This window comes from Catharus ustulatus, chromosome 3 (assembly GCF_009819885.2).
Source record: "Catharus ustulatus isolate bCatUst1 chromosome 3, bCatUst1.pri.v2, whole genome shotgun sequence".
NCBI classification, from domain to species: domain Eukaryota; kingdom Metazoa; phylum Chordata; class Aves; order Passeriformes; family Turdidae; genus Catharus; species Catharus ustulatus.
In genome coordinates this window covers 117,539,089-117,566,262 of record NC_046223.1, presented here as the reverse complement: position 1 = coordinate 117,566,262, position 27,174 = coordinate 117,539,089, and the positions used below count along the sequence as shown (strand labels likewise).

Below are 27,174 nucleotides of genomic sequence, written 5' to 3'. Positions count from 1 at the left end.
CTAGAAGTCCAGGTCATCCTGGTCAATCTCATCGGAGTTTTCTTTCTTTTTAGAAGCCTGAACTTCCTCGGTGTTCTCTGCCTCCTTTGGATCTGCACCTTCACCAGCTGGCTGCTCCTCATCTCCCACAGGGTCAGAACTCGAGGATTCTTTGTCCTCCTCTTCTTCCTCACTGTCAGGATACATCTGGGAGGGTTTGGAGCTCTCATCACTTCGAACCTCTCCATTGGGGTGGTCGCTAGTGGGGTTATCATCACCTTTGCATTCCTCTTCAGCTCCTGCTTCCTCTTCAGCCACTGCTTCCTCTTCAACTGCTGCTTCCTCTTCAGCTCCTGCTTCCTCCTCACCTACTGCTTCCTCTTCAGCTCCCGCTTCCTCCTCACCTACTGCCTCCTCTTCAACTCCTGCTTCCTCTTTAGCTCCTGCTTCCTCCTCACCTACTGCCTCCTCTTCAGCTCCTGCTTCCTCCTCACCTACTGCTTCCTCTTCAGCTGCTGCTTCCTCTTCAACTGCTGCTTCCTCTTCTGCTGCTGCTTCCTCTTCAGCTGCTGCTTCCTCTTCTGCTGCTACTTCCTCTTCTGCCACTGCTTCCTCTTCAGCTGCTGCTTCCTCTTCAGCTGCTGTTTCCTCTTCAACTATTCCTTCCTCTTCAACTACTCCTTCATCTGCTTTTTCCTCTTCAACTACTCCTTCATCTTCATCTGCTCTTTCCTCTTCGTCATCAGATCCCTTCTGGGATTGCTGTGAGAAGTTTCCAACAGAAGAGTAACAAGAAAAGGCTGTGGATTTTTTCAGAGACTCTAACCTTTTGCTGATTCTCTTGCCTTTGGTCTTTGAGGCTTTCTCAGACACTTTGTTGTTGCCTTGGTCTTCATGTTTTTCATGTGCCTTGTCAGGGTCATCACCGGTGGGTTCCTCACCATTCTCATCAGGTTTCTCACTGCCTTCACTGTTTTTCTCCTCAGCCTCATCTCCTGACTCTGGTTTTGCATCTTCTGCCTCAGCTTCATTTTGCTCAGCTTCTTCATTTCCTTCAGCAGCATCTTCTTCAGGATTGTTCTCAGTTCCAGACCCCTCAGCATCTCCTCTGCATTCTGATGTCTCTGCCTCATCATCAGCCAAAACTTCCTCATCCTCTGGCTCCTCTGTTTCTACAGCTTCATTTTCACCTTCATCTTCACCTTTGGACTCTTCTTCGTCTTCTTGCTCTTCATTTTGATCTTCTTGTTCTTCCTCTTCCCCTTTTCCCCCCTCCTCCTCCTCTTCCTCCTTTGTTTCTTCCTCTTCTTTTTCTCCCTCTTCTTCTGCTTCTTCTTCCTCTTCCGGATTTTCTTCCTCTGCCACTTCCTGCTCCTCTTTTGTTTGACCCTCATCTTCCTTTGCTTCCTCATCTTCCTTTGCTCCTTCTTCCTCTTCCTCCTCCCCTTCCTCCTCTTTTGTTTCTTCTTCCTCTTTTTGCTCTTCCTCCTCTTCTGCTTCCTCGCCTTTCACATCTTCCTCTTCTTTTGCTTCTTCCTCCTCCCCTTCCTCCTCATCTTCTTTTACTTCTTCCTCTTCCTCCTTCCCTTCTTCCTCCTCTTTGGCTTCTTCCTCCTCTTCCTCTTTCTCTTCTTCTTCCTCCTCCTCTTTTGCTTCTTCCTCTTCCTCCTTCCCTTCCTCCTCCTCTTTGGCTTCTTCCTCCTCTTTCTCTTCTTCTTCCTCCTCCTCTTTGGCTTCTTCCTCTTCCTCCTCCTCTTTGGCTTCCTCTTCTTCCTCCTTCCCTTCCTCCTCTTCTTTGGCTTCTTCCTCCTCTTCCTCCTCCTCTTTGGCTTCTTCCTCCTCCTCTTTGGCTTCTTCCTCCTCCCCTTCCTCTTCCTCCTCTTTGGCTTCTTCCTCTTCCTCCTTCTCTTCTTCCTCTTCCTCTTTCACTTCTTCCTCCTCCTTTGTTTCTTCCTCCTCTTCCTCTTTTGTTTCTTCCTCCTCTTTGGCTTCTTCCTCCTCCTCTTTGGCTTCTTCCTCTTCCTCCTCTTTGGCTTCTTCCTCCTCCTCCTCTTTGGCTTCTTCCTCTTCCTCCTTCCCTTCCTCCTCCTCTTCTTTACCTTCTTCCTCTTCCTCTTTGGCTTCTTCCTCCTCCTCTTTGGCTTCTTCTTCCTCCTCTTCTACTTCTTCCTCCCCTTCTTTTGCTTCTTCCTCCTCCTCCTCCCCCTTCACTTCTTCCTCCTCCTCCTCCTCTTTTGCTTCCTCCTCCTCCTCTTTTGCTTCCTCCTCCTCCTCTTTTGCTTCTTCCTCCTCCTCCTCCTCCTCCTCTTTCACTTCTTCTTCCTCCTCCTCTTCTGCTTCTTCCTTCCCTTCCTCTTCCTCTGCCCCTTCTTCTTCTTCCTTTGCTTCTTCCTCTTCTTCCTTCCCATCCTCCTCCTTTGTTTCTTCCTCCTCCTTCACTCCCTCTTCTTCTGCTTCCTTCTCTTCCTCCTCATTTAGTTCCTCTTCCTCCTTAGTTTCCTCTGCTCCTTCATCTTTTACTTCCTCATCCTCTTCTTTAGTTTCACCCTCCTCCTCTTTCTCTTCCTCCTCACCTTCAGCATTAGCCATTTCTTCTTCCTCTTTCTCTTCCTCCTCCTCCTTTGCTTCTTCTTCTCCTTCTTTTGTTTCTTCTTCTGCTTCTGCTTTCGTTTCTTCAGTTTTGGCCTCATCCTCCAACTCAGAGTTTTGATTCTCTGTTAGTTCAGGTTCTTCTCCATCTCCCGTCAACGTTGTGCCATCATCTTCATTTAATTCAGACTCTTTTCCTTCATCATCCTCTGCTTCTGTTTCACCTGTCTGAGGCTGCCCCTCATCCTTCTCCTCATTTTCTGCCCCTTCCTCCACAGAACCGTTGGGAAGCATTTTGGTGTCCTGGGCTGCTTCTGCAACAATGGCTTCTTCATTGTCATCTTTTTTCAGCCTCAGGATTTTCTGCAAATCAAAGTCTTTCATGACTGGGGCATTGGTGGCCACCACAGGAGCCCTGGCTGGCCTGGAAGCCAGTTTTTTCCTCACACAGGTGTCACATGGGCAATATTCCTCCTCACTGGATTGTTTGCTAATGCTGTCCTCCAAAGCTGCACTAAGATCAAAGTCATTATCTACATCGAATGACAAGTCTGTCGTCTCCTCCAGCTTCACCTGGTTGCCATTCTTGTCCCCAAAGAGAGACTTTTTATGCATCGTTTGCAGTCGCCACCTCCTCTGCTCAGTTTGGAGTTTGGACTCGCGTGTGGGTGGCTCCTCTGGAGGTCTCGGCATCCTCTTCCCAGCCCTGCTTTTGATCTTCCTCAACTCCTTCTCTATGCTCTTCTGTATCCTTTTACTCACTTCCTCCTTCAGCTCCAGTATCATTGCATCCATCTGCTGGTTGTCCTGCAGGTTCCACCTGACTTTAAACTCGTTCATGGCATTGACATAGTGAGCCATGAACTCCTTCTCGATTTTCTTGAGTAGTCTCAGGACCCAGGTTGGGTCTGGATCCATGGAGTGTTGCTGGACAAGGGATGTGCCCACACTGGTGGATGTATCGACTTTGGGGTCATTTGGTGACTCTTCTTGGGGCTGCTCTTGCAACTCCTCTTTCAGCTCCGTCCCGACATCAGCATCACCAACATTGGCATCTCCAGTTGTCTCTGGATGATCAGCTTCTTCTTCAGGGTGTTCTTGTGGGACTTCATCATTCACAGTCTCAGCTTCTTCCTGTTCTGCAGCTTCAGCTAATTTGTTTTCTTCTTCCTTTTCATTTTCTCCCCCTTCCTCCTGACCATCCTCACAGATACTGCCTTGAGCCTCCTTATTCTCTTCTTCCTCCTCTTTAGCAGACTCTGCTTTTTCCTCACCTTTTGCCTCTGAGCAGGCTGTGGAAGGGCGGGATGGCTGCTCTTCCGCTTTACTTTGCTCCTCAACCTCAGTCACTTCCGTGCCAGTCTCTGTGTTTTCCATTTCCTCGGCTGGTTTGCATTCCAAGGTCTTCTGTGCCACCAACGTGGCACCAGCTGTGCACTCTTCTGAGCCACCAGAGCCACTGCAAACATCAACCCCAGAGGAGGACATGGGAGTGAAGGCGTGACCCATGGATTTTGGGACTTTAGACCCAGACACTGGCTTTGCCAGCTCGCTTGCCTCTTGGCCTGAACTTGGGCCGTCCCTTTCCGGGGTGCACCCAAACCATAGAGCTTGAAAAATATTTAGCAGCTCCGTGTACCTTGACTTATTCAAATGTTTTGATTTATCTGATGGATCCTCTGACTCTTCATCAAGGAGTTGGAGGCTGGCAAGACAAGTAATCAGAATGTTGGTGGAATTACTCAGTTTTCTCCCCATTGTGGGGGACACTTCAGGCAAACTGTTTGATCGGTCAAATTTGGTCTCGTGCTTTGAACTGAGCAAGGCCTTCATGATCTGGACAGATGTCTGGACAGAGGTTGGCAGGTCTCTCTTGTTATTTTGGCTGGATGTAACTGACTGGTTGCATTCTGCCTGCTCAGCTTTGGCAGCTTCAGGTGCAACCTCAGAGATTTCTTCCTGGTTCCCACATTCTTCAACCTCTTCAATAATAGGCGTGTCTTCTGCTTTCTCTTCTTCCACTTCATCCTTTGCTTCATCCTTTGCTTCATCCTTTTCAGCCTCCTCCTCGTTCTTTTCCTCAGCTTTTTCCTCCTCTGGGGCTTCCTCGACATTTGTACAGTGTGATACCTCGGTGGTCGACTCTGCGTGTTCCTCTTCTCCGTCATCCTCCATTTCATATTTCATAAGCAATGTTTCCGAAGGGATTTTCCTGAGCCATTCTTGCACAACTTCTTCTGGAGATGCATTTGGTAGAGCTGATGGCATTAAATCACCTCCTTCCTCCTGAATGCCTGTGTCTTCTACCTCTTCCTCTGGTTTTTTGTTGCAAGAATCATCAGTCTCTTTATTATTCTGATTTTCTTTGGTTGCAGTGGATTTAGAGCCATAGGAAGTTGCTTTGGAGGAATCCAGAATTTCTTTCTGCTCTTTTCCTGCGGTCAGCACAGACTCGGTGCCAATGCTGCTGATGGAGGAATTCTTCAACATGGTTGAACGGATATTTTTCCTCTTTGGCTTCCCTTTTGGTGGGACAGGGCACTGCAGACTGCACACTGACATAGTCTCTGACACTGATGCCCGGCTGGAGTTCGACACCTTCACACGAAGATTTTTTGATTTTGTCTGTTTTGATTTTGAAGATAGAGACATGTTCGATTGTGAACACCTATCATCAGTTTCCTGGGATATCTGTGTCAACAAGCATTTATCTTGTATTTCTGACTTTGAAGAGACTCTTGATGAGCTGCTTGTAGGTTTTCCATTCCTGATCCCATCCTCAGCTGGATGGTCAACTTTTGAACATACACTCTCACTCATGCTTCCGTGTTTTGAAGAGGATGGTTCTGAACTAATCTTGGCATGAACTTCTCCAGATTTTCCATTAGGACTTGAAAAACTAGAGCAGAGGGATGATGGCTTGCTGCTTCCTTCCTTATGGTTTCTCTTCTTTGAGCTTTTTGAGGATTCACTGTAGCCATTGGCAGTGCTTTTTGAGCTATTCACCTCAGCAGGACCTGCAGTTGCCTCTACCTCACTGGTAGATGAAAAGTTTGAGTGAAGAGATCCTGACTTATGAGACATGGCATCTCCAGCAGATTTTTTCTTGGTTTCACATGAGCTTTTGGAGTAAATTGATGCCCTGCTGCCTGATCTCCCATTATCTGCATGCAGGGAATTCTTTTTATTCTGAGTGGATCCAAGTGAAGATACAGACATTTCAGACCGTGCATCCAAATGAATGTGGCTACGTTTGCTCTTTTTGGTGCCTCTGGAAGAGCAAGAGACACTACATGGAACGTTTTCATCACTGTCACTCCTCTTGCTGTTTATGTCACTAGCCTTGGAACGGTGGGTGCCTTGCGTAGAGCATCGTTCCCCTTCACTGCTATCAGCCCTGATTGATTGGCTTGGCTTTGTTTTTTCTGACACTGAGCTGACTTCATTGACTTCACTTTCTTCCTGCTCTGCTTCAGCCTCTTTCTTGGGGCAGGACTCGCTGGAGAAAGAGGACACCACTGGGTTGTCATCAGAGAGGTCACCCTGCTCAGTCTTTTCTTTTGGCGTGGTGCAGTTACTGGACTTGCTGTGCACGCTGTTGGCAGGGGTGGAGCACTGGCTGTTGTCTCCCTGATTTGCCTTCTGAAGGCTTGAGGAAGACATGCTCCTGCCCACGCTGCTGGTTTCCTCACACACGTTCTTCTTGCTCTGCCTGGACTGCAGGGATGACCTGGACATGACGCTCCCAACTCTGCTGCTTTCAACCTCTTCTGGGTCATCCTTCAAGCACTTCACAGAGGAAGCTTCGAAACAATTTGCATCCTCATTTTGTGAAATGATTTTGGTGATCTCCTGGTCTTCAGGGCTGTCTTGAGTATCCAGGTTGTTTTCACAGCTTGAATGTGACATCAAGCCCAAGGATGAAGGCCTCTGGCTGTTTCCTGTGCTTGTCCGAGTGTTTTCCTGCTGTTCTTCTCCGTTGGAAGCACCAGTAGATAAATCACTTCGGCACATACACTTTTTAACGGATCGATACCCCACCCTGTTCTTTATAGTCTCTGAGTAGGACGAGGACTCTCGCACAATGTGCTCAGAGAATTCCTCACTGGATGTGGTGTGGATGCTATCCACGGATGTCATTTTTTTGTGGACTACTCTCCTCCGGGAAGATGTGCTGGAACACGACGACCGCGTGTGCCAGGTGCTTCGCACGCTGGGCTCTTCCCTCTGGGACATGTGCATGGGGTTCTTCCAAATGTCATAGTCCTGGTGTTTCTTTCCACAGCTGTGACAGTGGGCCTCGTCACATTCTGATTCCTCAAGTTTGGACATGTAGGAATCGATATCACAGGGATATAAGGAATCATCTGCCTCAGAGCTGGCTTCTGGGTTCATTTTCTGTAGGGGATCTACTTCGCTGTCCTCCACTCCTGACTCTCCACAAGGCAGCTGGTTCATCAGGTTGGACTTTTTGATCTGGGTGGACCACTGCAGAGTCTCATCGTTGAGCAAACGGAAGCGAACCTTCATCTCCACGGACAAACTCCCGTCCTTGTTCACATGGACCCGCTTCTCGATGTCATCGTTGACCAAGGACTGGACCAGGTCCCCAGCTTTTGGGTGAGAGCAGCTATTGGAGAAGGGTGCCCCGTTGTCTGGAGAGGCTGCGAGGCCATTGGGGTATGACTTTTCTGATGACAAGGAAAATCTCATCGACCTGTTGCTGGATGCTGACCGTGGATGGATAACGCTTTTTTTGGCTTTCAGTCCAAAGTTCACTGGGGTGAAGAAAACAAAGATGTTAACTCACATAAAGATGACAGAAAATACGTAAGTCAAACCCTCAAACTAGTGAATCCTAATGTCATTCCATTAAAGCGAAACCAATAACAATTTACATAATTTGAAAATTTGTCTTTGACTAAGTGATGTCCATTAATCATAGAATAGTTAAGGTTGGAAGGGACCTCTGGAGATAATCTAGTCCAACTTCCTTGTTAAATGTTAAGTTTTGAATTAATAATCAATTCAATAATTAATAAAATCTTCTACACCTTAACTTTAAAAAATAAATTGAAACATAAACACTTTTTTTTATTACGTGCATGTCAGGAAGTAAAATTAAAAAAAAATTCAAAATATATATATACACATATAGAGAAATTTACTCTCTGAGTTTGGGCATTTTATCACGTAGCAAATATTCCTTTATTTAACTGTGCAAGTTTTAATTCTTCTTATTTAACCAGGGAAAAATACAGGGAGAAGTGACCCTCTTCCTTAGCTGGTCACACATTTATTGTGCATCATCTACTTCTCCACTCATATTCCAGGAAATGTGTGGCCATGTAGACCTGAGCAACACTCTGTTCCTGCAGGGATGTGCCACTAAGAATAATTATAATTCTTATTAAAACATAAAGAACAAATAGAAAAGGAATTATAAGCTGGTGATGATTACAAAGATAAATGGTGGGAGTTGTAAAAGAAATCAGTGAGAATAAGGGAATTTAGGAATTGCAATTGGAAGAACAACTTTATGACCCATGCAGTGATTTGCATAGTTTTTTTAGGTCACTTCACTTCAAGCAGAATATATTTCTATCAGGCTGTCTTGCAAGATATTAATCTGTCTTGTTTCAAATGTATGTTTGTCCAAAATTTCCTTGTCCATATATCCAGGCAATCCTGTGCCTCCATGGGCATATGGATATGCAGCTGATTGGAGTGCTGAAGGAAGGAAGTGCTGAACAGGAGCACATCAAAATCACATTAAATAACTCTTCCCTAACCATCCTAATGATTGAACTGATGGATTTGCTCAGTCTCTGATGGGCAAAGCTCCAGTTTATTCCCATGTTTCCCTCCAATTTTTTATGTCTTGGACAATGAGGGTAGGATGCCTCTGTCCTTGAGTTTCTACAACTTGTTGGCAACACACAAATGAATCTTTCCAAGCTCCTGGTACTGACAGTGGAGAGAAACAGACACGCCTCTGGGGTACACTTAATTTCATCCCACAATTAATCCTTAATACAGGTGAGATTAATTGCCCTTTGGAATCGGGAAGTTTCTTTTCTCAAGCTACAGAGGTGGCCAGTTTAATTACCTGTGACCTTAGATAACTCATGATGGGATGTCAAAGAAATATAATCCTGAATAATCTGTGACATACTCCTTCCTGAACATCATCTTTCCATAATAACACACTTTGTTCCCAAAATGCCAGCTGTAACCTGCAGGAGAAACTGAGTCTCCTGCTGGCAGAACCAGAGCATCCTCTGGTCCTGGTGTAGGAAAACGCAGGAGGGAAGGCATGATAGGACAGACAACGAGGGGATAGAGAATTTGTGGGAAATCTCAGGGATCTGGGTGGACAGACACAGGAAAGGAGGGAGTTCTGGAAGGAAAAGGAGACCCAGAGATATGAAAGAGGAAGGGAAGTCAGCCAGACATGGGGAGCACGTAAAAGAAAGCCTAAGGGTTGTAGGGAGGAAATCCTAGAAGGAAACCAGAGCAAAAGAAGGGGAGGATGGAAAGGCCTGGGAGGCAGGGAGAGGGAAGTGCATTTTCCACATGAAATCTGTACTTTGGAGCAGCACAATAGGGGCCTGCAATCCCCATGCTGTGGGACGCAGGCCCGGCTACGACCGCGCGCGACGCGGCCCCGAGGTTTTCTTACTTTCATTGTTCTCGTTGACATTGTTGCCATTGTTGGAGCGGGGAGGCAGGTTGGGCAGCTTCTCCACCGAGTGTTTCCTCAGATTCTCCGTGGATACAGGTTTGAAGGGCTCCCGGCCCACGCACACCAGCACGTTGGGGCAGTGGAGCAGGGCCTGCATGCTGTCGATCTGCAAAGGGAACACGAGTTTGGTTCTTCCATTTGGGAAGGATAAGGGTTGGACAGAAAGGTCTCACGGATATGTATGTGTAACAGAAAGGTTTTTCAATGTAGCATCTGAAGAAGGAATAAAAATGATAGCAAGTTCTGATGTAGCGAAAAAGAATTGCTGAGCCAGTTTTACTGGATAATAAAAAGGTAAAGAATAAGTGAGTAGTGAGTTGAAAGGGGTTTTTATGACTTACAGTAAAGGATAAATCTACTTTAGACAAAATATGTTTTTCCCAAGCAAAAAGATTTTTGGAGCTTAACAAAAATGCCATGCTGCAAGTAAAAAACAAATTCAACATTTTTTACTCCAAAAAAACCTGAAAAACAACTTCTAGTTTAAACTATAATGTACTTACATTTTGTGATTGGAAAATAGTAATATGAATATGGTAATGTTAGTAGTTATGATAGGCTATAGGTAATAGTAAAAGTACTAATTTGTTGTCATGTTTTAAGATGCTTTGCAATAAAAAATATATAATGCATTATAATCAAAACTAGAGTTGTCTTCAAACAAACTGTGGCTGAAAAAGCTGTGGGCTGGGCTCTTGTTACCCACGACCCATAAATTGCTGTATCATCTGGATGCAATAAACAGTATTTTTAAAGGGCAACCTGAAGTCCCACATCCCTCATTTCAGCTCTTACCCTTCCAGGCCTGGAATCAACTGACAATGAGTTGTCACTGAAATAACAGAGCATTTGGATAATTGGCTCAGGCATGCAATGTTTCTGGGGTTTTCCTGTGCAGGGCCAGGAGCTGGACTTGATGGTCCTTGTAGGTCCTTTCCAGCTCAGGATATTCTGTGATTCAATAAAATAAATGTTCTGGAGAACTTTGGGGTCTACCAGAGCCTGTTGGAGAATTCCTCCATTGAAAGAGAAGCTCTGCTATGTTTTGATCAGATTTCCTAAGATAGGGAAGGGCTGGGAGAGATTGCCTAAGGGAGAATATATCCCATTTATTATGTTTTATAAATGATTTCACATATTCTGGAAAATATTTGGGCATATTCCATGTGGTAGTGAAGAAGAGGGTGGAACTGGAGGTTTTTCAGATTTCCTTACAAATAATTATAACCTTCAAAGTATTTTAATTCCTGTATGGGGCAGCTTTTATCACCTGAAAAATGCTACATTTCATTTTGTCCCTTAGTTGATCCTTTCTTGCTCAGGAAGAGCGACAAGAATTGTGACTTCCCCTAAAATTCCCTCAAATACTGCCTCAGTTATAACCCCAAGAACTGCCTCAGTGCTGGACAATGAGGGATGTTTTCCCCAGCCTGTGAAGGAATTTTGTTCCTCCACAAGAACTCAGGTTTGCACCCTTCACCCTCACCACATGAGCTGTTCCTGGATCACACACCAAGCCCTCCACGAGTCACTTCTCATGGAACTGTACAATCCTAGAACAGTGTGAGTTGGAAGGGAATTTTTAAATGGCATCCAGTCCAACCCCCTGCAATGAGGAGGGACGTCTTCAGCTGAATCAGGTTTCTCAGAGCCCCATCCAGCTTTTACCCAAATCCATTTGTCCCTCTCAAAGAGCAGGAATCAGTCCTGTGGGAAGCACTGAGCAGACAGATCCTGGACCCATCTTCCATCTTGTTTCTGCAACCTCTCATTTGAAAGGATGAAGTTGAGCTCTCAGGTGAAATACTTGATGTCTTCCAAAAGAAGAAGAATGTCTTGCTGTCTGAGAGGACTTTGGAGTGGCCAATTTCTGGCAGCTTTGTGCATCTCCACAAAGTGGGATGTCCCTTCCTACATCAGGGAGAACATCTCTAGAGCATGGGGAAGATCTCAACCAGAGGGTTACCAAGCCAGCAGTGGTGCAAGATGCACCCTGACCTCACCCTGTCACTTGGTCATCATCCCCTAAATGAGAACCAAGATAAGGAATCTCAGAGGAGCAGTGGTGACAGTTCTGCAATTGTCACATGTGCCTGAAATAACAGCATGTGAAGGAAAGACCTTGGCATCTAGATATTGTCACAGCCAAAAAATTAAGAACCAGGGTCCATCAGAGCCCAAGTTTCATTAATTTCAGTTTGTGAAATGCTCTTGGGGTTTAATGAAGAACCAGGGCCCATCAGAGCCCAAGTTTCATTCATTTCAGTTCGTGAAATGCTTTTGGGATTTTCCAAGTTGTCCCACCAGGACTGTGGGAGGCACTAAGGGATGGGTGCTGGATCTGGTGCAAATAAGAAGATAAATGTGTGGAGGGTGAAAGAGCAAGGCAGAGATAAATGGAAGCACATTCTAGATCCAGTTAATCACTTCTGAAAACATTTCTTACAATAAAACATATGGAATCAACTTTTTAGTGGGAATACATCAAAAATCCCTCTGTCTTCCCATTATTTTTAATTTTCTGTTTATGTTGTAACAATGCTTGTGTTTTAGGCCCATCCTGTTTGCTATGAAACCCAAAATAAGAGAGCTTTTCTCACTGAAACTTTCATTAAATTCTGCAAAGCAGCAAAACTGCCAAATTCATGTATTGGGTACCACGAAACAGAAAAACAGCTCACAAATCTCAGTTTGCCTCTGTTCACTCCACCTCTGGTCCATCTATTCCTAAAGAAAACATCTTTATATTATCCTAATGAAAACATCCTCATAGCTCACTTTAAAAGTTTATAGAAATCCTAGAATTTAATAAAACAAATATTTTGAATATGTTTTTGCCATCTGTATATTTAATTTCCTTCTTTATGTTTCTGTTCTTTTTTGACCTGTTCTTTTCTATTTTTATTTTTATTTTTATTTTTACCTTTTTTTTAATTTTTATTTTTATTTTTATTTTTATTTTTATTTTTATTGCTTTGATGAGATCTTTTCCACTGATTCATATAAGTAGAAAAAAATTGAGGATAAAGAAGAAGAAAGAGAAAAGGAAAAAGAGGGAGAGAAAAAAAAAATAGACATGAAATGTGTTCTGTCCCTAAAGTAAAAGAATCTGTCTTTCAAGCCCCACTAAGTTTAGGAACTGTTCCTATTTGCAAAGGACATTTTTTTCAGTGAAAGCTATATTTTGCCCACATTTTCTCACGTGGTCCCATGTCTGGGTGTAGATATTTCAATCACACTCATCACTGCTGCAGTGTGTGTGCAGAAAATAGATGGTGCCAATGACAGAGTCAGGGATCCATGGAGCTGAGCCAGCTGAGTTAGGGAATTTATACATTCTTTTATATGGAATACACTTGAGTTATGTCACTTAAAATAGTCTGTATTTGTAGTATGGGGCATTTCTGACATCAGCAGCAATTAGCTGTGTTTGTGCCTATAATGTAGATTTTCTTCCTGATGTCTTGCAAGATTAATCTGTTTGAATTAACAATTCCAGAGGTTAATCTTTGCATTGCTTCATTGTTAAAAGCATTTTGGTAGTTTGGATGTTTTCTGAGGGTTAAACAAATCCCATTTCTCACGTTCATGCACTGTTTCAGGGCTGGGATAACAGTTCATTCCATCTGCTCCATGCAGAGCCTTGCCACACTGCTGCAGGAATCCCATCCTCTGAACACACTGTGCAGAGAACATCTGTTTCCAGGGCCATCCACAGCACATCTTTTACTTGTGCTGGGTAATCCCTGAGCAGCACATCCCTTCTTGTGTGCTCAGCAACTCTCAGCTCCCTCGGTGTGCCCTGGTGAGGCCCACGTGGTTCTTCTCAGCTTTCCTTCATTTTAAGGAATATGTAAAAACTATTTATAAAAACTGTTTATATTTTATAAAGGGGTCAGATCCTGACCCTGCAGGTGTTCCAGTGTCCACTGTTGCTCCTGGATGTGCTGAGTGAAATATTGGCCCCATTTCGAGCAGTGGTGGGATCTCCCCTGGCTTCTCTGGAGCCTGCATCGCATTGCCTACAGCTGGGAAATGAGGAAAACTGGGAGATTTCTTTCCATCAACATCATGGAATGGTTTGGGTTGGAAGGGACTTTAAAGATCATCCAGTACCACCCCTGCCATGGCAGGGACACCTTCCACCATCCCAGGTTGCTCCAAGCCCCATCCAACCTGACCTTGGACACTTCCAGGGATCCAGGGACAGCCACAGCTTCTCTGGGCACCTTCCCCACCCTCCCAAGGAACAATTCCTTCCCAATATCCCATCCATCCCTGCCCTCTGGCAGTGAAGCCATTCCCTGTGTCCTGTCCCTCCATCCCTTGTCCCCAGTCCCTCTCCAGCTCTCCTGGAGCCCCTTTAGACACTGGAAGGGGCTCTGAGCTCTCCCTGGAAGGTTTTCTTCTCCAGGTGAAGATTCCCAGAGTCTCCAGCCTCTTTTTTTTTTCTTTTTTTTTTTTTTTTTTTGCTATTGTGCAAGAGAAGTGATCCAGTTCTTTGTCTTGGACACAACAACCACCAAAGAGGTTTTATGACTTGAGCAACTGTATTTTCCATGCAATTTCTGTCACAGATTTTCATGCTGGGAGAAGGAACTGGACATCAGACAGAAACTTGGAGAGAGAGAATATTACACACTGTGGCAGTAAGACCATGGTGAAAAGCAGACACAGCAGTTATTCCTATTTCAGAACCCTGTGAGCCCCAGAGAAAGAGATGAAATATTAGATGGGATTAAATTCAGAGAATAATCTGATGTTGGATTGCTGTTCAGATTAGGTAAGAGGTGGAAATGACCTTGCAGAGAACAGTGTGAATTCCTACATATGGAGGAAAAGGAAGGTTTGATGAGATGATCTCCAGAAGTCTTTTCCAAACTCAGTGATAATGTGATTCTGTGTTTTATTGTAGAAGTGGATGTTATTTTCATGGAGACATCAGTTAAGAAAAAGTGGGGTGGAATTTAAAGACAAGAAGGTGAATGTTCTTATCTGCTTAGCTCTCACAGACAGTGGAGAAAATTGAATGCCACTGAAGGGGGATTGTTTCATCTGGAGGTTGATCATCATTGTCAAGGTCTTGTCCAACCTTGATCATTTCTATGATGATTCTGTAGTTTAAAGCAATAGTAAAACCTTAGATTCTTCTGGTAAACAATTCCCCACTTCCCTCAGGCTGCCATGGCAAGATTCCTGAGCAGTCATGCTAGAATATTCAGAGAAAACAGAATTAAATCCCACCACAATTTAGCTAAAATAAACCCAAAGGAAATGGACTGTAAATCCTTAAAATCCGGTGATCACCTGAAGGAGATGTGATGGAGAAGAGAATGCCCTGCTCTCATATTTCTCCATTAATTCATCACCCAGGATTGTAACTCATCATTTACAATCAAGGTTTCTTGGTGCAGAGCAGCCAATATTTTTGGAGGACAGTTAATTTCACCTGATCCAGGTCAACAACCCCCCTTGGACATGCCTGACTCTCACTGATGACAGAGTCAATAATCTCAATGCAGTTGTCTAAATGCAGATTCACAGAACAATTTCAGATGTTCTAGAGTATCCAAGATGTGCCTGAGGGTGGCTGACAGGATAAAATATAAATATGAGACTGGAAATCTCAGTGGGACTTGTCAACCACATTCATAAAGTTAGAAAATGAGGTATCTTCATTGGCAAGCTGAGTCCCAAAACATGGGAACTTCAAGAATATTTATATCCATAAGTGAAGAATTAGGAATAAAATGGAAGAGAAAAAAAAAGTTTTATGATAAAGATGTTTGATGGGTTAGCAAAGAGTTCCTTTGGACCACTCAAGATCCATTTTTTTGGAGTTCCCTTGATGTAACTCAGTCACAGTCAAGGCTGTGGAATATCAGAAACAAGAATCCACCAAAATTCATGGGATCAGTCTCTAGCAGTTGGCACTTGGTGGGCTGGAATAGACTCCCATTAAATTTTTTATTGCGTAATACCTGAAAATTAAATTGAGTTTCTCAATCTTATGGTAAAACCTGATCCAAGTCCCACCATAATAGAGGGAGAGAAACATGGTGACCTCCACAGACTCTGGATCCAAGAGGATTATGGATACTGTAAGTGAAATTCTGGGCAAGGGCCCAGGCTGGATGAGTCTCAGTTCAGTGAAGGTGTCCTCGTCCATGGCATGGAACAAGATGATTTTTAAGGTTCCTTCCAACTCAAACCATTCTATAATTTATGATTCATTATCCCCCAGCAAAATTCCCTGCCCTGGGACATGGCATTTATAGATTGGTTAAAAATACCCTGATATTCTTTCCAATAAAAATGTTTTACAGACATTAAGCTCCACTGGGAAGGTGAGGTGTAAATGAAAACACATCCTCTCTTCTGAAATACCCCTTTTCTCCCAGTCTGGCTGCTATCCATAGATTGTCTCCATGAATTTTGCTGTACAGGACCCACCAACTGCTGTGATCTCAGCAAGGACCTCTAGGTGCTACTGCAACACAATTAATAATAAAATGTCATCAATACCTCTACAGAAGCAAGGCAAACATAACACCTCTAATGTTGGATCCCAGAAAACTGGGAATTTTGAGCTTTCTGTGCTTTCTGGCACTGACCCCCTGGAGATCACTGCTTTTGACCTGAGACTTTGGAGAAAGCTTCCAAATTTGGGTGATGGAGTTAAAATCATGGGTGTGTAGTTAAATAGAAGTGTGTGATTTCACATGGTGAAGGGTTTTAAATTGAGTTTTTTATAGTATAGTAATGGGTATGGGACAAGATGGAGGATTTTGGGTGGTGTCTCTTTTGGTGCTCATCTTCCTTCTTCTTCTTGATTTCAGGCAGTAGTTTCTGTTTGGATAGTCAGTGTCACACTGAGGGTCACAGGAGTTTGGTTATTGGGATAAAACTATAAATAATAGAGGTGTTATTTCTCTATTGGACTGTTTAGCTTTAAGAGATCAGTAGCTGGATCTCACTCCATTTTGCTCACTTCTAGCAGGTGGCTAGAAGTGCTGCTAAACTTTAGATAAGATTTAATAAACAACCAAGCCTGAACACGAGAAAATCCATTTCCTTTGTGCATTTTTTAATCCTAGCTACGAGTGAAAGCAGAAGAGACGAAAACAAACCACTAATTAATGAAGTGGTGCAAAACTCCCACCACTGTTACACTTTAAAATAGAGGAGCAGAGGTTGTTGTGGAGAACATGCCACCCTCTGGCTCTTCCCAGAGGAAGAAAAACCTCTCAGCCCTGCTCTGAACACAGACACCAGTTTCTGATGAAGAGTGAAGGAGACACCCTTGCTCTGCCTCTGATTTGCCAGCCAGCCAAAAACATCTGAGATTTAGAATGTGGAGATGCAAGGCATGGTTCAGAGGACAAATCTATGAACAAATCAACCTTCCAGAGGAGTGCAGAGATGGATGGGAGAAACAGGAAAAACTGGAAACAGACCCACTGAAGAGCAGGTAAATGGCTGAATCCATGGTCTATCCTTTCCTAGATCTCTTCCATCTGCTCCTTTTTTTTCCTTCCACTCCCATTTACACCTCCTTGGAGTGTGAACAGCCCTGTTGTTTTGTGGTTGTGCCCCATCCAACCCGGAGGCATCCAGGCTCTGAACTGATACGTGGTGGTTTAACCATAATGAATTTTGCATTTTATTCATGCAAAGAACCCGTTTGCCCTTCCCTTCCCCAAAGTTTGCACCGGAGGAATTAGAGAGTGGTTCTGGGGAGTGGCTGGGTAATCTGTGGTCAGAAGGTGAATCATGGGGTGTTGCCTCTCCATGCCCACATACAAATTAGCAAAGCAGTGGAAGAAAAGGAGGAGGAAGAGATCAGGAAGTGCATGATTTGTTCTCCCTTTCTCTAGCAGGGGTCAGGAGGCTCTTCCCTGTCATCAGGATGAACACAGAGCAAGAGGTGATACTGAACTTTGAGGAAATACTGCATGGAAATGGATCCAATCATCTGGAAATGGCAGCATCCAAATTATCATCCAGAGCAGAGCACACAGCATCCCTGCATCTCCCAAATCAAAACTCACATGGATTCTTAAACTAAATTAAATATCAGGTCCCCAGAACCACACAGAATCATGGAATGGTTTGGGAGGGAAGGGGCTTCAAGGATCATCCAGTTCATCATACCATGGGCAGGGACACCTTCCACCATCCCAGGTTGTTCCAAGCCCTGTCCAACCTTGGACACTTCCAGGGATCCAGGGGCAGCCACAGCTTCTCTGTGCCAGGGCCTCCTCACCCTCAAACCCAGGAATTCCTTCCCAAAATCCCATCCATCCCTGCCCTCTGGCAGTCTGAAGCCTTTTCCTGTCACTCCATGTCCTTGTCCAGTCTCTCTCCATCTTTCTTGCAGGCTCCCTTCAGGTACTGGAAGGCTCATCCCAAAACCTTCTTTTAGCAAAGAAAGATGCTTAAATCAGGACTGATTCCAGTGTCCAAGGCTCTTGTCAGAGCAGGTGGTTTGTTAAACACAAATTACAAGCTGCCACCTTCACTTTATGCTTATTTAATGAGAATATGGACAAATGCAGTGCTCCACTGAAATGCAGCAATGTAAGATAATTTGCTGTTCCAGCATTTCTCCAAACATCAGCATCTTCTAGATTTTAACAGACCTGATCTGCCCAGCTTTCAGGTTTGCCCACAGTGTAAAGGTGCATGAAAAAAATGGGAGTTTTGGAAGCACTCAATGAGCCAAGTAAAACATGTGAAAGAGAGGAAAAATGCAAAAATGTCCTGCTCTGCTTTCTCAGTCAAGCACAGGCAAAGAGCAGCTATTGCTCTGCTGGCAGCTGCTCCTGGAGTACTCAAGGATGCTTTTTCCCTGTGTGTGACACTTTGCACACTCATTAAAAAAACCATTCTGGGTTTTGCCCTGAAAATCCTTTGGATGAACAGCTCTTTCATCATTCCAAGAGAAATATTGCAATCAGAAAATCAATGGCTGCTGGAAATCACTTGGAGAGCAGCAGAAGAGAAACAGTTCATGGGAAAAGGGAAAAGGGGAAGTGAAGAGGATTGATTGGGAAAATAAAGGCATGGAGAAAACATGTTTTTAAGAAACAGGTGAAGAAAAGTGATTTCTAGCCTGGTTCAGTTTGGAAGTTTTGATTGTGTGAGTGGTGCCACCAGTCCTGTCCCTGTGCAGGATGAGCTGGCTCCTGATGAAGATTATGGGAGACTTCACAAAATGCTGGATTGTTTTTGGGAGATCTCCACATTGCCCTGGCCTTATATGCAATTTTTGGTGGCTTTTTCTCTCTCCACCCACTCTGTCAGCTCAAAATTAGGTCTGACACTGTTCAAGCTGTGAAGCAGGCAGAGAAAGAGCAAACTGCTGCTGAAGGTGCAAATTTCTACTGAGAAGAGAGGATGGCCTTTCTAGAAAAGTTTTGCTGCTGATGTTTTTCATCTGACTGAAAGCAGAGTCCCACACCTGCCCCCTTGGCATTGGGTTTGTTAAATCTGGTCCATCCAACATCAGCTTTTGAAAATGATGAGTCAGAGTGACACCCACTCCACCCCGTGAGCCTGCCCTGATCCTCTCCTGGGGCAGGATTAGCTTAAAAATTGATGTGCCTTGAAAAATGTGAAACATTTGGCTCTTGTGCTCAGCCTTTTGGTGGCTGAGTCAGTGGGAAGGATGCAACTGGGGAGTTCAAGCTTTTCCCCATGGCCAGAAGCTGTCAAAACTCACTCCTTCCATACTGAGAATATTTACATGGTGGATGAGAAGGTGGATGAAATTGGGAAAGTTTTTACTTCTGCTTCCAGAACTTGCTAAGAGTTGCAGCAGAATTCCATGTTCAAGGTCCAAAAGGAAAAATAAAATCAATGCAAACGTAAAAATCCTCTATTCTCCTCTCCTTTTACTGGCTAAAGACTCCCAAGTCTGCATCTGTTAAACCTAATTTCCCTATGAAAAAAGCCAGACTTTCCTCTGAAAATTCTTTGAAGAAAAAGTGATTTCTACTGAAAGTACCTACAGAAAATTCACAGTTTTTCCAGGAGAGGGTGGAATTCTGCTATTTTTTGTACTCTCAGCAAATGAATAAATAGAGAGATCCTGGTGACAAATCTGAACTCTCCTGAAGACCACTTTTATTTAGTGCTCCTTTTCTGCACTATAAAGAGAATCATCAACAAGAAAAGCTTCACATTTCTCATAAAATATTTTGTAAAACAACTTTTTCTGATGAACCCTGATTTTTTCTGGCAATTTACCTGTTACTAACACAGAACTGTTTTTATTGGCTCAATACATTTTTTTTATAAATAACACCCCCATACAGGATTTTCATATCAAGTTTAAATTACTATTATGCACTTTTGTGCCCTCTGTTGCATTGACAAATCTGCATTTGATAAGTCTGGGGTGTTTTGTTTCTTCTTTAACTGTCTATAACCTTTCCAGAGTTCCAAGCTGCTATATGTTGGTAACTATAGAAGTAATTTTCCTCTAAGTGCTTTCTAAAATTTGTTTAAGATGGGAAAAAAAAACCCTAAATGTGACAAAATTGTACCTGTAAAAAATTCAATTCCTTATTTTTTCAAAACCAGTTGCATTTAAAAACAGAATAGTTTGTTCTGGGGAGAACCTAAAAATGCCAAAAACAGTTGTAGGAAGTATCCATAGCATGGCAGAAACTATAATTGAAGTCCATATATACAAGTTAAATGAGTGGTAGAATTTTCTAAATTCCTATTAGGAAAAATTAGGAAATATTAGTGGGCATACCACCAAGGATGCCAGAACTCCAGGAGGGTTTGGAAAACACTTTCAGGCATGTTGTGAGATTTTTTGGGATATCCTGAGCAGGGCCAGGAGTTGGGCTGCATGATCCTTGGGAGTCCCTTCCAGCTCAGGATATTCCATGATTCCATGACTGTTACATATACTCAATAACATGATTAGAAATATCTTTGCCCTGGATTAAATTCAAAAGGATTAGAAAGCAATTACACTTTGTTCCATTATTACTGAAAGAACAAAACCTCCTCAGGCTAAAGGAATCATCTGCATTTGGTGTATGTTAGATAAGGAAGAATCAGATTTGCTGCTTGTTAGATAAGAAAGTCACTAAACACGGGGTCCCTTTAACTCTACCTTGTAAGGCACCTGGCCAGATGATCTCAGGGCATCTCAAAGGTTCACAAAACACACCTGGATATGAATCTCCTTGTGGATGAGGTTCATGGAAAGTTTTGCTGAGGTTTACAGATCGCTTGTGTAAATCTCGTTGGAGTCATTGTGGTTTTGGCACGGAATCAGAGAATATCAAACCTGAAACCTGTGGTTTGTTTTTAGACCATGAGTCACACACGTGGTGGGTGGAAAAGTGGCACAGCTCGCTTGATAACAACGATCAGGGGCTGGAATTGGTTGCAATCCTTCATACCTGAGCACAGAACCCGGGTGTCAGTGAATACCTCAATGTGCAACCAGAAAATCAACGATCCCACGGAGGCAAATTATCACCTCTCTTCTCTCTCTGTTTATACACACACCACATTTTAAACCAGCTTATCTGCCTCCATGTGTCCTCCTGCACTTCCACCAGGGTCTTGATGACACCTGTCATTAAGACAGATGATCTTGGTAGAGAGCCCAAACACGAGTGGCCGAGAGGATGCCTGCGGGCAGCCTACAGATGTCCTAGGAATGGCTCTATGGATGTGTAAATCTGAGCCAGGAAATATGTCAGACAAGCCTGTTTCCTGGCCTTGCACCCCTAGGTCACTGTAAATACAGTCATTATCAAGAACTACTTGGTAATAATAGTTAGGCCACCAGCTTGGCTAATAACATCTAAAAATAAAAGTTCTGTCTTTACCGCTGAATTAAATCAATTCTGGATGCAGGGCACTGGAACAGCACTACCACACTTAGAGTGGTGTTTAGAGCATTTAAAGCCTGGATCAACTGGCACTGCCCCAAGCAATTCCTGGTCAGATCTGGGAGTTAACACATGCCAGGGAGCTTTTCTAAGCAGCAGCTTGAACGTGACCATCCCTGTGGGAATTAGACCCTATTTTGGGTGCTACAAAATGGGATTATCCATTGGTGCCAGAGTCTGTGCCCTGATACTCTCCTGGCTACTGGAATAGCTGTGAGGGCTCATTGTGCTGCTTTGGGCTGAAGATCTTATCCTACAGGTTGGTGGAGACTGGAAAGGAGTCACTTCATTTGGGCCGTTCTGTCTTTTGGGATGTGGTCAAAGATGGCTTGATCTGCCCCAGAATGGTCCAACCCATGCCAAATTCCACACAAAAACACAGGAGAAAACTGAGGGTTCTTCCTCCAAGGAGTTTCTAGTAACTAATCCTTTACAGTCTCCAGTTGGCGGTGCCTGGGGAAACATTCCTTAACTCGCGATCGCTCCCTGATTAACGCGCACGGCAATTCTCTGATCCCTCCAGGAAATTCGGTGGCACACGGAGCTCCTCCTGCAACGTTCTCACTTGCAGAATCTGAGGCAGAATCGAGTCTTTCTGGTCTTCCACCCGACCTTTCCACACAGCAAAACCGGATCAGATTCACTCATTAAATGTAACAACTTACGGTCAGCCTTGAGTGCGCCCAAACAAAAAAACATCTCAGCCTTGGCCTCGCTCCAACAAACATAAAACTGGCCACATCCCCTGGAAAACTCTTTCGAGGGCTGATAAATCCCATTTGAGCTGCTCTTGGTAATTGCTACCAGTAGCCATAAACTATGTAGACTATTTGCCACCTCGCAGCGTGGTTTCAAACGCCGTGCGAGGAGGAACGTTGGATTTTAAGGAAGAGTTTGGTTTGGTTTTTGTTTTAATTTAGAGCAGCCAGTAAAAGGAAGGCCTAGTGATTCAGAAATCAGGACATCTGTGCCTGGACACAGTCATGGTGCTGGGTTCCTGTGACTTAACAAAGTCTTAATGACTGTTCAGCTGGTGGGCCCTGGAAAATTGCCATTTGTAAGGGAAATCCTCTGTCGCTGCCTCATTATCCTACACGTCATTTCTTACAGCCTGGGAGGATTTCTGCCCTTTCTGTGATCTCTCTTTGCCCCCAGAGACATCCTCCCCTCTCCAGAGACCAGTGGTGGGGATCTGAACAGAAATGCATTCCTGTGGTTTAGACCATGAGGAAGAAAACCCACTACGTGGTATAAAAACTTCCCAGAATGGAGTCAAAAGGTCATTTGATGGAGAAGATAACCTACAATTATTCTTTTTATTGAGATACCTGCTCATCTGGGGTTTTTTAAGTGTAGAACTCATGTTCTCATTAAAAACTAGGGAATACACGATTTCCAACAATCTCATCAGTTAATGGATATAAAGTCCTGTATTTGTGTTTGCCAATATCTAAATATCTGTAGTACTTTGTAAATAGTATATGAAAACTTAGGCCTAGCTTAATTTACTAGTCTCAGTCAGTCTTCCTAAATTCCATAATTCATAAAGAGTGTCCAACAGGCAAAATGTGACCCCATCCCAAATGCCTCCCAAGACAATCAGATTTAGATGAATTAATGAATTGCATCCAGGATTGTCTGTATTTTAGTGGAAAAATGTGCACAGAGTTTCATTGGCCAGTGAATTGCGTGTCAATGTTAACCTAAATAACAAATTTCTCTATTTGAGCAGTTAATCCAATTATTTCCAGTTAATCACCTGGAAAAAACCAACAAGTGGCTTGACCTGAAAAAAGAAAAACTTTATGATTTACACTTCTTTTCTTGCTGAAAACTCAACTGATTTTGCTTACCTAAAACTGAATTAAACTTTTCTCCAGTCCCACAGTCATAAAATTTCTAGGCAAGAAAAATCTTGGTTAATTTGGGAAAATGGGCTATGAAATGAGCTTACACACTTACTTTCTTCAGTGGGACTAGGATTTCCTAGTAGGAAATCTGGTTGGTGTTTAGGATTAAAAATACTGGTTCCACCTCACTCAAGGTTTCAGGAGTTAGAATGAAAACGCAAATATGCAAATACCAATAGAACTAAACTGGATGTACATCTGTGGAAATCAAATGGAAATTTTAAATTCTCAGATTCTGTGATTTAACTTTGAGCTATGATTGAATTAAACTTAAAGGTTTACTTGAAAATTTTGCAGACTACAAAAGGAAGAAATCACTTTTCTCTGCTTTCTCAAATCAATACTCCATGAAAGGAACACAAAACAAGCCTTCCCATGAGTGTCTAAATTTATAGTCACATAAAAATTTGTGATTTTGAAGTGTCCTGAATTTATTCAACAGAATGGTAAGAATATTAAAATGGAGCAGATCAAAACAGAGCCACTGGGACGGAGGTGCTTTAACTCATTTTAGGATTTAAGTTTAGATTTCAGATTTAGATTTAGAATTACAGTAGTAGAAGAAACAAAAGGAGATTGAAGAGCAAACACTCTGAGATCTATGAACACTTTTTCCATGGATGGAAGATTAATTAACATGTAGGACAGGAGATTTTCCCCTTTTTTTGTGTTTGGTTTTCAAGAATTCAAGGAAAAACTGGCTGAAAAAGAGACATTGTGAACTTGGTATTAAATGCTGTGAATTTTGTTGCTTTGAGCCAGACAAATATGAAGTCAATCCATCAGCAGTCGAGATGCATTGCTTAGGAATTATTCTGCTAATCTGTCAAAATATGGGAATAAATATCAAAAGTTACATTCCACTCAATCCCAGCCCTCTTTCCCAGAAAAATGTCTGTGCTAAGTCTTGAGGGGAAAAAATTGCGTAGATAATTGGGATGAAAGAAGTTTGCAAAATTATTTAAAGAGAATTTGAATTATTCTTCAAAGAGAATAATGCAAGAAAAAAGGAAACACCCAAGAAAGAGGAAACATCCAGATACCTTTGAGTGATCATGGAAGAATGGAAGCTTCTTCCCATTGTCTTTAACAGAAAATGCAAATTTAAGTATAAAGATAAGATGAACAGCTGAAACTAAACTCCAGCACCAGTGGAAGGAGGTTACTTCAGGAAAACTCAAAATTGTGTGTTAAATTCATTATTTTCATTCCTCAGTGAAACAGTTATATCTGGTGAAAACTCAGACACAACAGAGGTCTTGAAGCTGAGCTAGGACAAAAAACTTAGAAGAAGAACAGAGATGATTTAGAGAATCCATGTGAAAGGAAAAGATTGGAAAATCCAAGACAGAGTGAATTTTTTTGTGGTTTAAAAGCTTTGCACCAAGCCTAGAGTAACAGGAATCCCTAACAGTTAATAAATGAACAGCAATGAACAGTCGGAAAGCTGGAGGTAAATTACTAAAACTAATAATGACCAAAAAACTCTAAAAGATTCCTAGGAAAAGTATTAATCATCACATATCTCCTAATTATGTGGAAGATGATGATGTTGCTGAGGTTGGACCCCTTGTGATATCCAGCACAGGAATTAAAGGAGTGAAAATAGAATTATTAAGGCATAGAAAAGCAACTCCTTATTGACAAAACAGTAGTGAAAGTTTTCATATTAAAAACAATAGAATCTGAAGAATCCTTGGAGAGATTTAGTGATGGTGTTTGACCCACATCCACATTTCTGCTGATGAAAAACATGGAAAAGTTGGAAAAGACCTCCAAGATCACTGAGTTGAAGATACTGTGTTTATCAAGTGCATTTTAGGACATATCCCACCTAAAATATTGGTGTTTATAATGACTAGAAACAAAATTGTGGGGAATTAATTTAAGAATTACAAGGGGAACATTAAGACTGCACTAAGAAGTAGAAGGCAAAACTTTTCTTTAGAGAAATCAGTGAAAATTCTCAAAAACAGAAGAAAAGGAAACTGCTATCAGTTCACAAGATTATTATGCCCATCTGGATTGAGCAGGAGTCCAAGGCTTGAAAAATTAATAAATCAGTGGCAAAATAAGTCAGTTATCCATAGATTATAAAATATCTTGTCAGCAGGATTTGGTTTGCTTGGAAACTCTTTCCATGCTGGTGGGAATAGCAGAAATCTCTGTGATAAGACACAATGCTTCCACCAGGAAAGACACCTTAAATTATCCCTTCTCTCTCTCCTTCCTACTGCACATTCCTCCCCCTGTGCCAGGGGAAAATGAGTTTATTGCAAAATATTCCTGCATTTTTTCCTCTCCTGGATAATGTGCCATTTGAATCCAGGTCATTTCAGTCACCTGGCTCAAAAAGTGACACCACAAGTGGTTGGGTTTTTACCACTGAGGAGCTGGTTCTCAGCCCTGTAAAGGTGGGGAAAATTGCAATGGAGATAGGAATTCACTGCAGGGACAGGGACATGTCAGGATAACTCATGAGATCCCTTCAAAAAAATGGAGGTAAAGGTTAGTTAGCTAAAAAGAGATGGTGAAGAAGTCAAGAGAATCTCAGGTTTGTCAGGAAATTCCTTTGGGAACAGAAGAATGCTGGGATTTCCAATTAAAATAATTCTTCCCACAGCAGATTCACTAATTCATCAAAACAAGAGTGTTTCTTGGTCCCACTCAAACCTTAATTTTTTATGCATTATTTGGTTATCTTATCACCTTATCATGATCTCTGTTGAGGATCCCACATCCTTGTTTTGTGGGAACTGCACAACCACAAGGTGCCACCTTGTTCTGTTAAATTCCCAGTGGTCAGGTGTGTAAAAGCAGAACCTCTGTTGGGAAATGCCTCCCAAAAAAGGTGAGAAACACTGTAACTAGAAAACTGACTGCAAAACATTAAACCTCCTATTGACCACAAACAATATTTGGCATGAAGTTCTTGAGTGGCTGAACGAGATTCTTGTACATCAAACTATTGTGTAATTAATGGGGAAACGATTAATGTGACACAGCTCGAAGGATTAAGGCAGTGTGGATAAACTTTTGGACCCATGAGCTAAAGGATTTGCATCACAAGGAATGTGATGGCTCCTTTTTGAACAATTAGATATTTACCTTCTTCCCATCCACAGTGTAGAGCTTCTTCACCGGGAACTGCAGGATCTCCGTGATCTCGTCCAGGAGCGTTTTGAAACTCCGGGCGTTTCTGCGGTTCAGGATGATGGAGCGCCGAAATCCACTTTCCCCATTCTTAACCAGAGTGATTTTCTTGGGTATTCTGGGGCCGTGGTGAGTGAAAGGTGTGGAATAATCTTCCAGCTTGCCCTCCTGCGCCGCTCTCCTCATGGTGCTGGAGGGGCGGCTGTTGCGCGGTGGCGCCGGCCGGTGCCCGCTAGAGGTGATGCTGATGGGCTTCACAAACTTCTTGTCGGAGCACAGGTAGCAGCCTCCATCCTCCAGCTGGTCCAGCTCGCTGATGCAGTGTATTCCTCGTGGGGTGGTGATGGTCCTGACCCCGAAGGGCAGCGGGACCCGGTGGGAGAGGTCGTCCATGAGCGCGTTGAAGCTCTTGAAGCTGCGCTGGTTGATGGCCATCTTGACTCCTGCAAACTGGGGGTCTCCACTCTTGAAGAAGGTTATTTTTTTGGCTGGAGGGACCTTGGTGAGGGTGCTGGCCCGAGCCACGGAGGGGAGGGGCGGCTCATAGTTGTAGGAGCTGGTGGTTGACAGGTGGTCAGCAGGCACCTGAGTCATCCCTCTTGCTTAAAGGTAACTGCAAAGAAGGAAAACACAGAGTGGGGTGTCTTGGGTTACAATACAGGATGTGACCAAAAGTATCTATTCTATCTGTTGAGATGAGGTGGGGCAGTGATCCTTATCTCTGTGGGAGATATTCTGCTAATGGGCCATCCATTGAAACCAGGCAGGGCATTGTTCTTTATCTTTTCACAACCCATCCTTCCTCCAGCCAGTCATTTTCTGCTCATGGCCATTGAGTCCCACTGTGGCACTGATAAAATTACTGCATCCCATT

General features: G+C 43.2%; 1 protein-coding gene across 1 annotated transcript; it reads right to left on the bottom strand.

Moving 5' to 3' along the window:
* Positions 1 to 26,894, bottom strand: RP1L1 (RP1 like 1). The gene is made up of 7 exons (XM_042779099.1): positions 26,256 to 26,894; positions 9,251 to 9,419; positions 6,010 to 7,346; positions 2,644 to 5,193; positions 1,485 to 2,421; positions 571 to 1,241; positions 1 to 444 (listed from the first exon to the last, which is right to left on the bottom strand). The coding sequence occupies exons 1-7, from the start codon at positions 26,892 to 26,894 to the stop codon at positions 1 to 3; spliced, it is 6,747 nt and encodes a 2,248-aa protein (XP_042635033.1).
* Between the last annotated feature and the right edge of the window lie 280 nt (positions 26,895 to 27,174).

Bases quoted from the DNA above. Each gene is read 5' to 3' on its own strand.
- RP1L1 (XM_042779099.1), bottom strand. From the start codon at position 26,894: ATGACTCAGGTGCCTGCTGACCACCTGTCAACCACCAGCTCCTACAAC. The intron at 1,242-1,484 runs GCGAGGAAGCAG...AGGGGGGAAAAG, and splicing joins AGAAGAGGAAGATGTGAAAG to GGGAAGAGGAAGAACAAGAA. The intron at 445-570 runs GTAGCAGCAGAA...GCTGAAGAGGAG, and splicing joins AAGCAGTGGCAGAAGAGGAA to GCAGTAGGTGAGGAGGAAGC.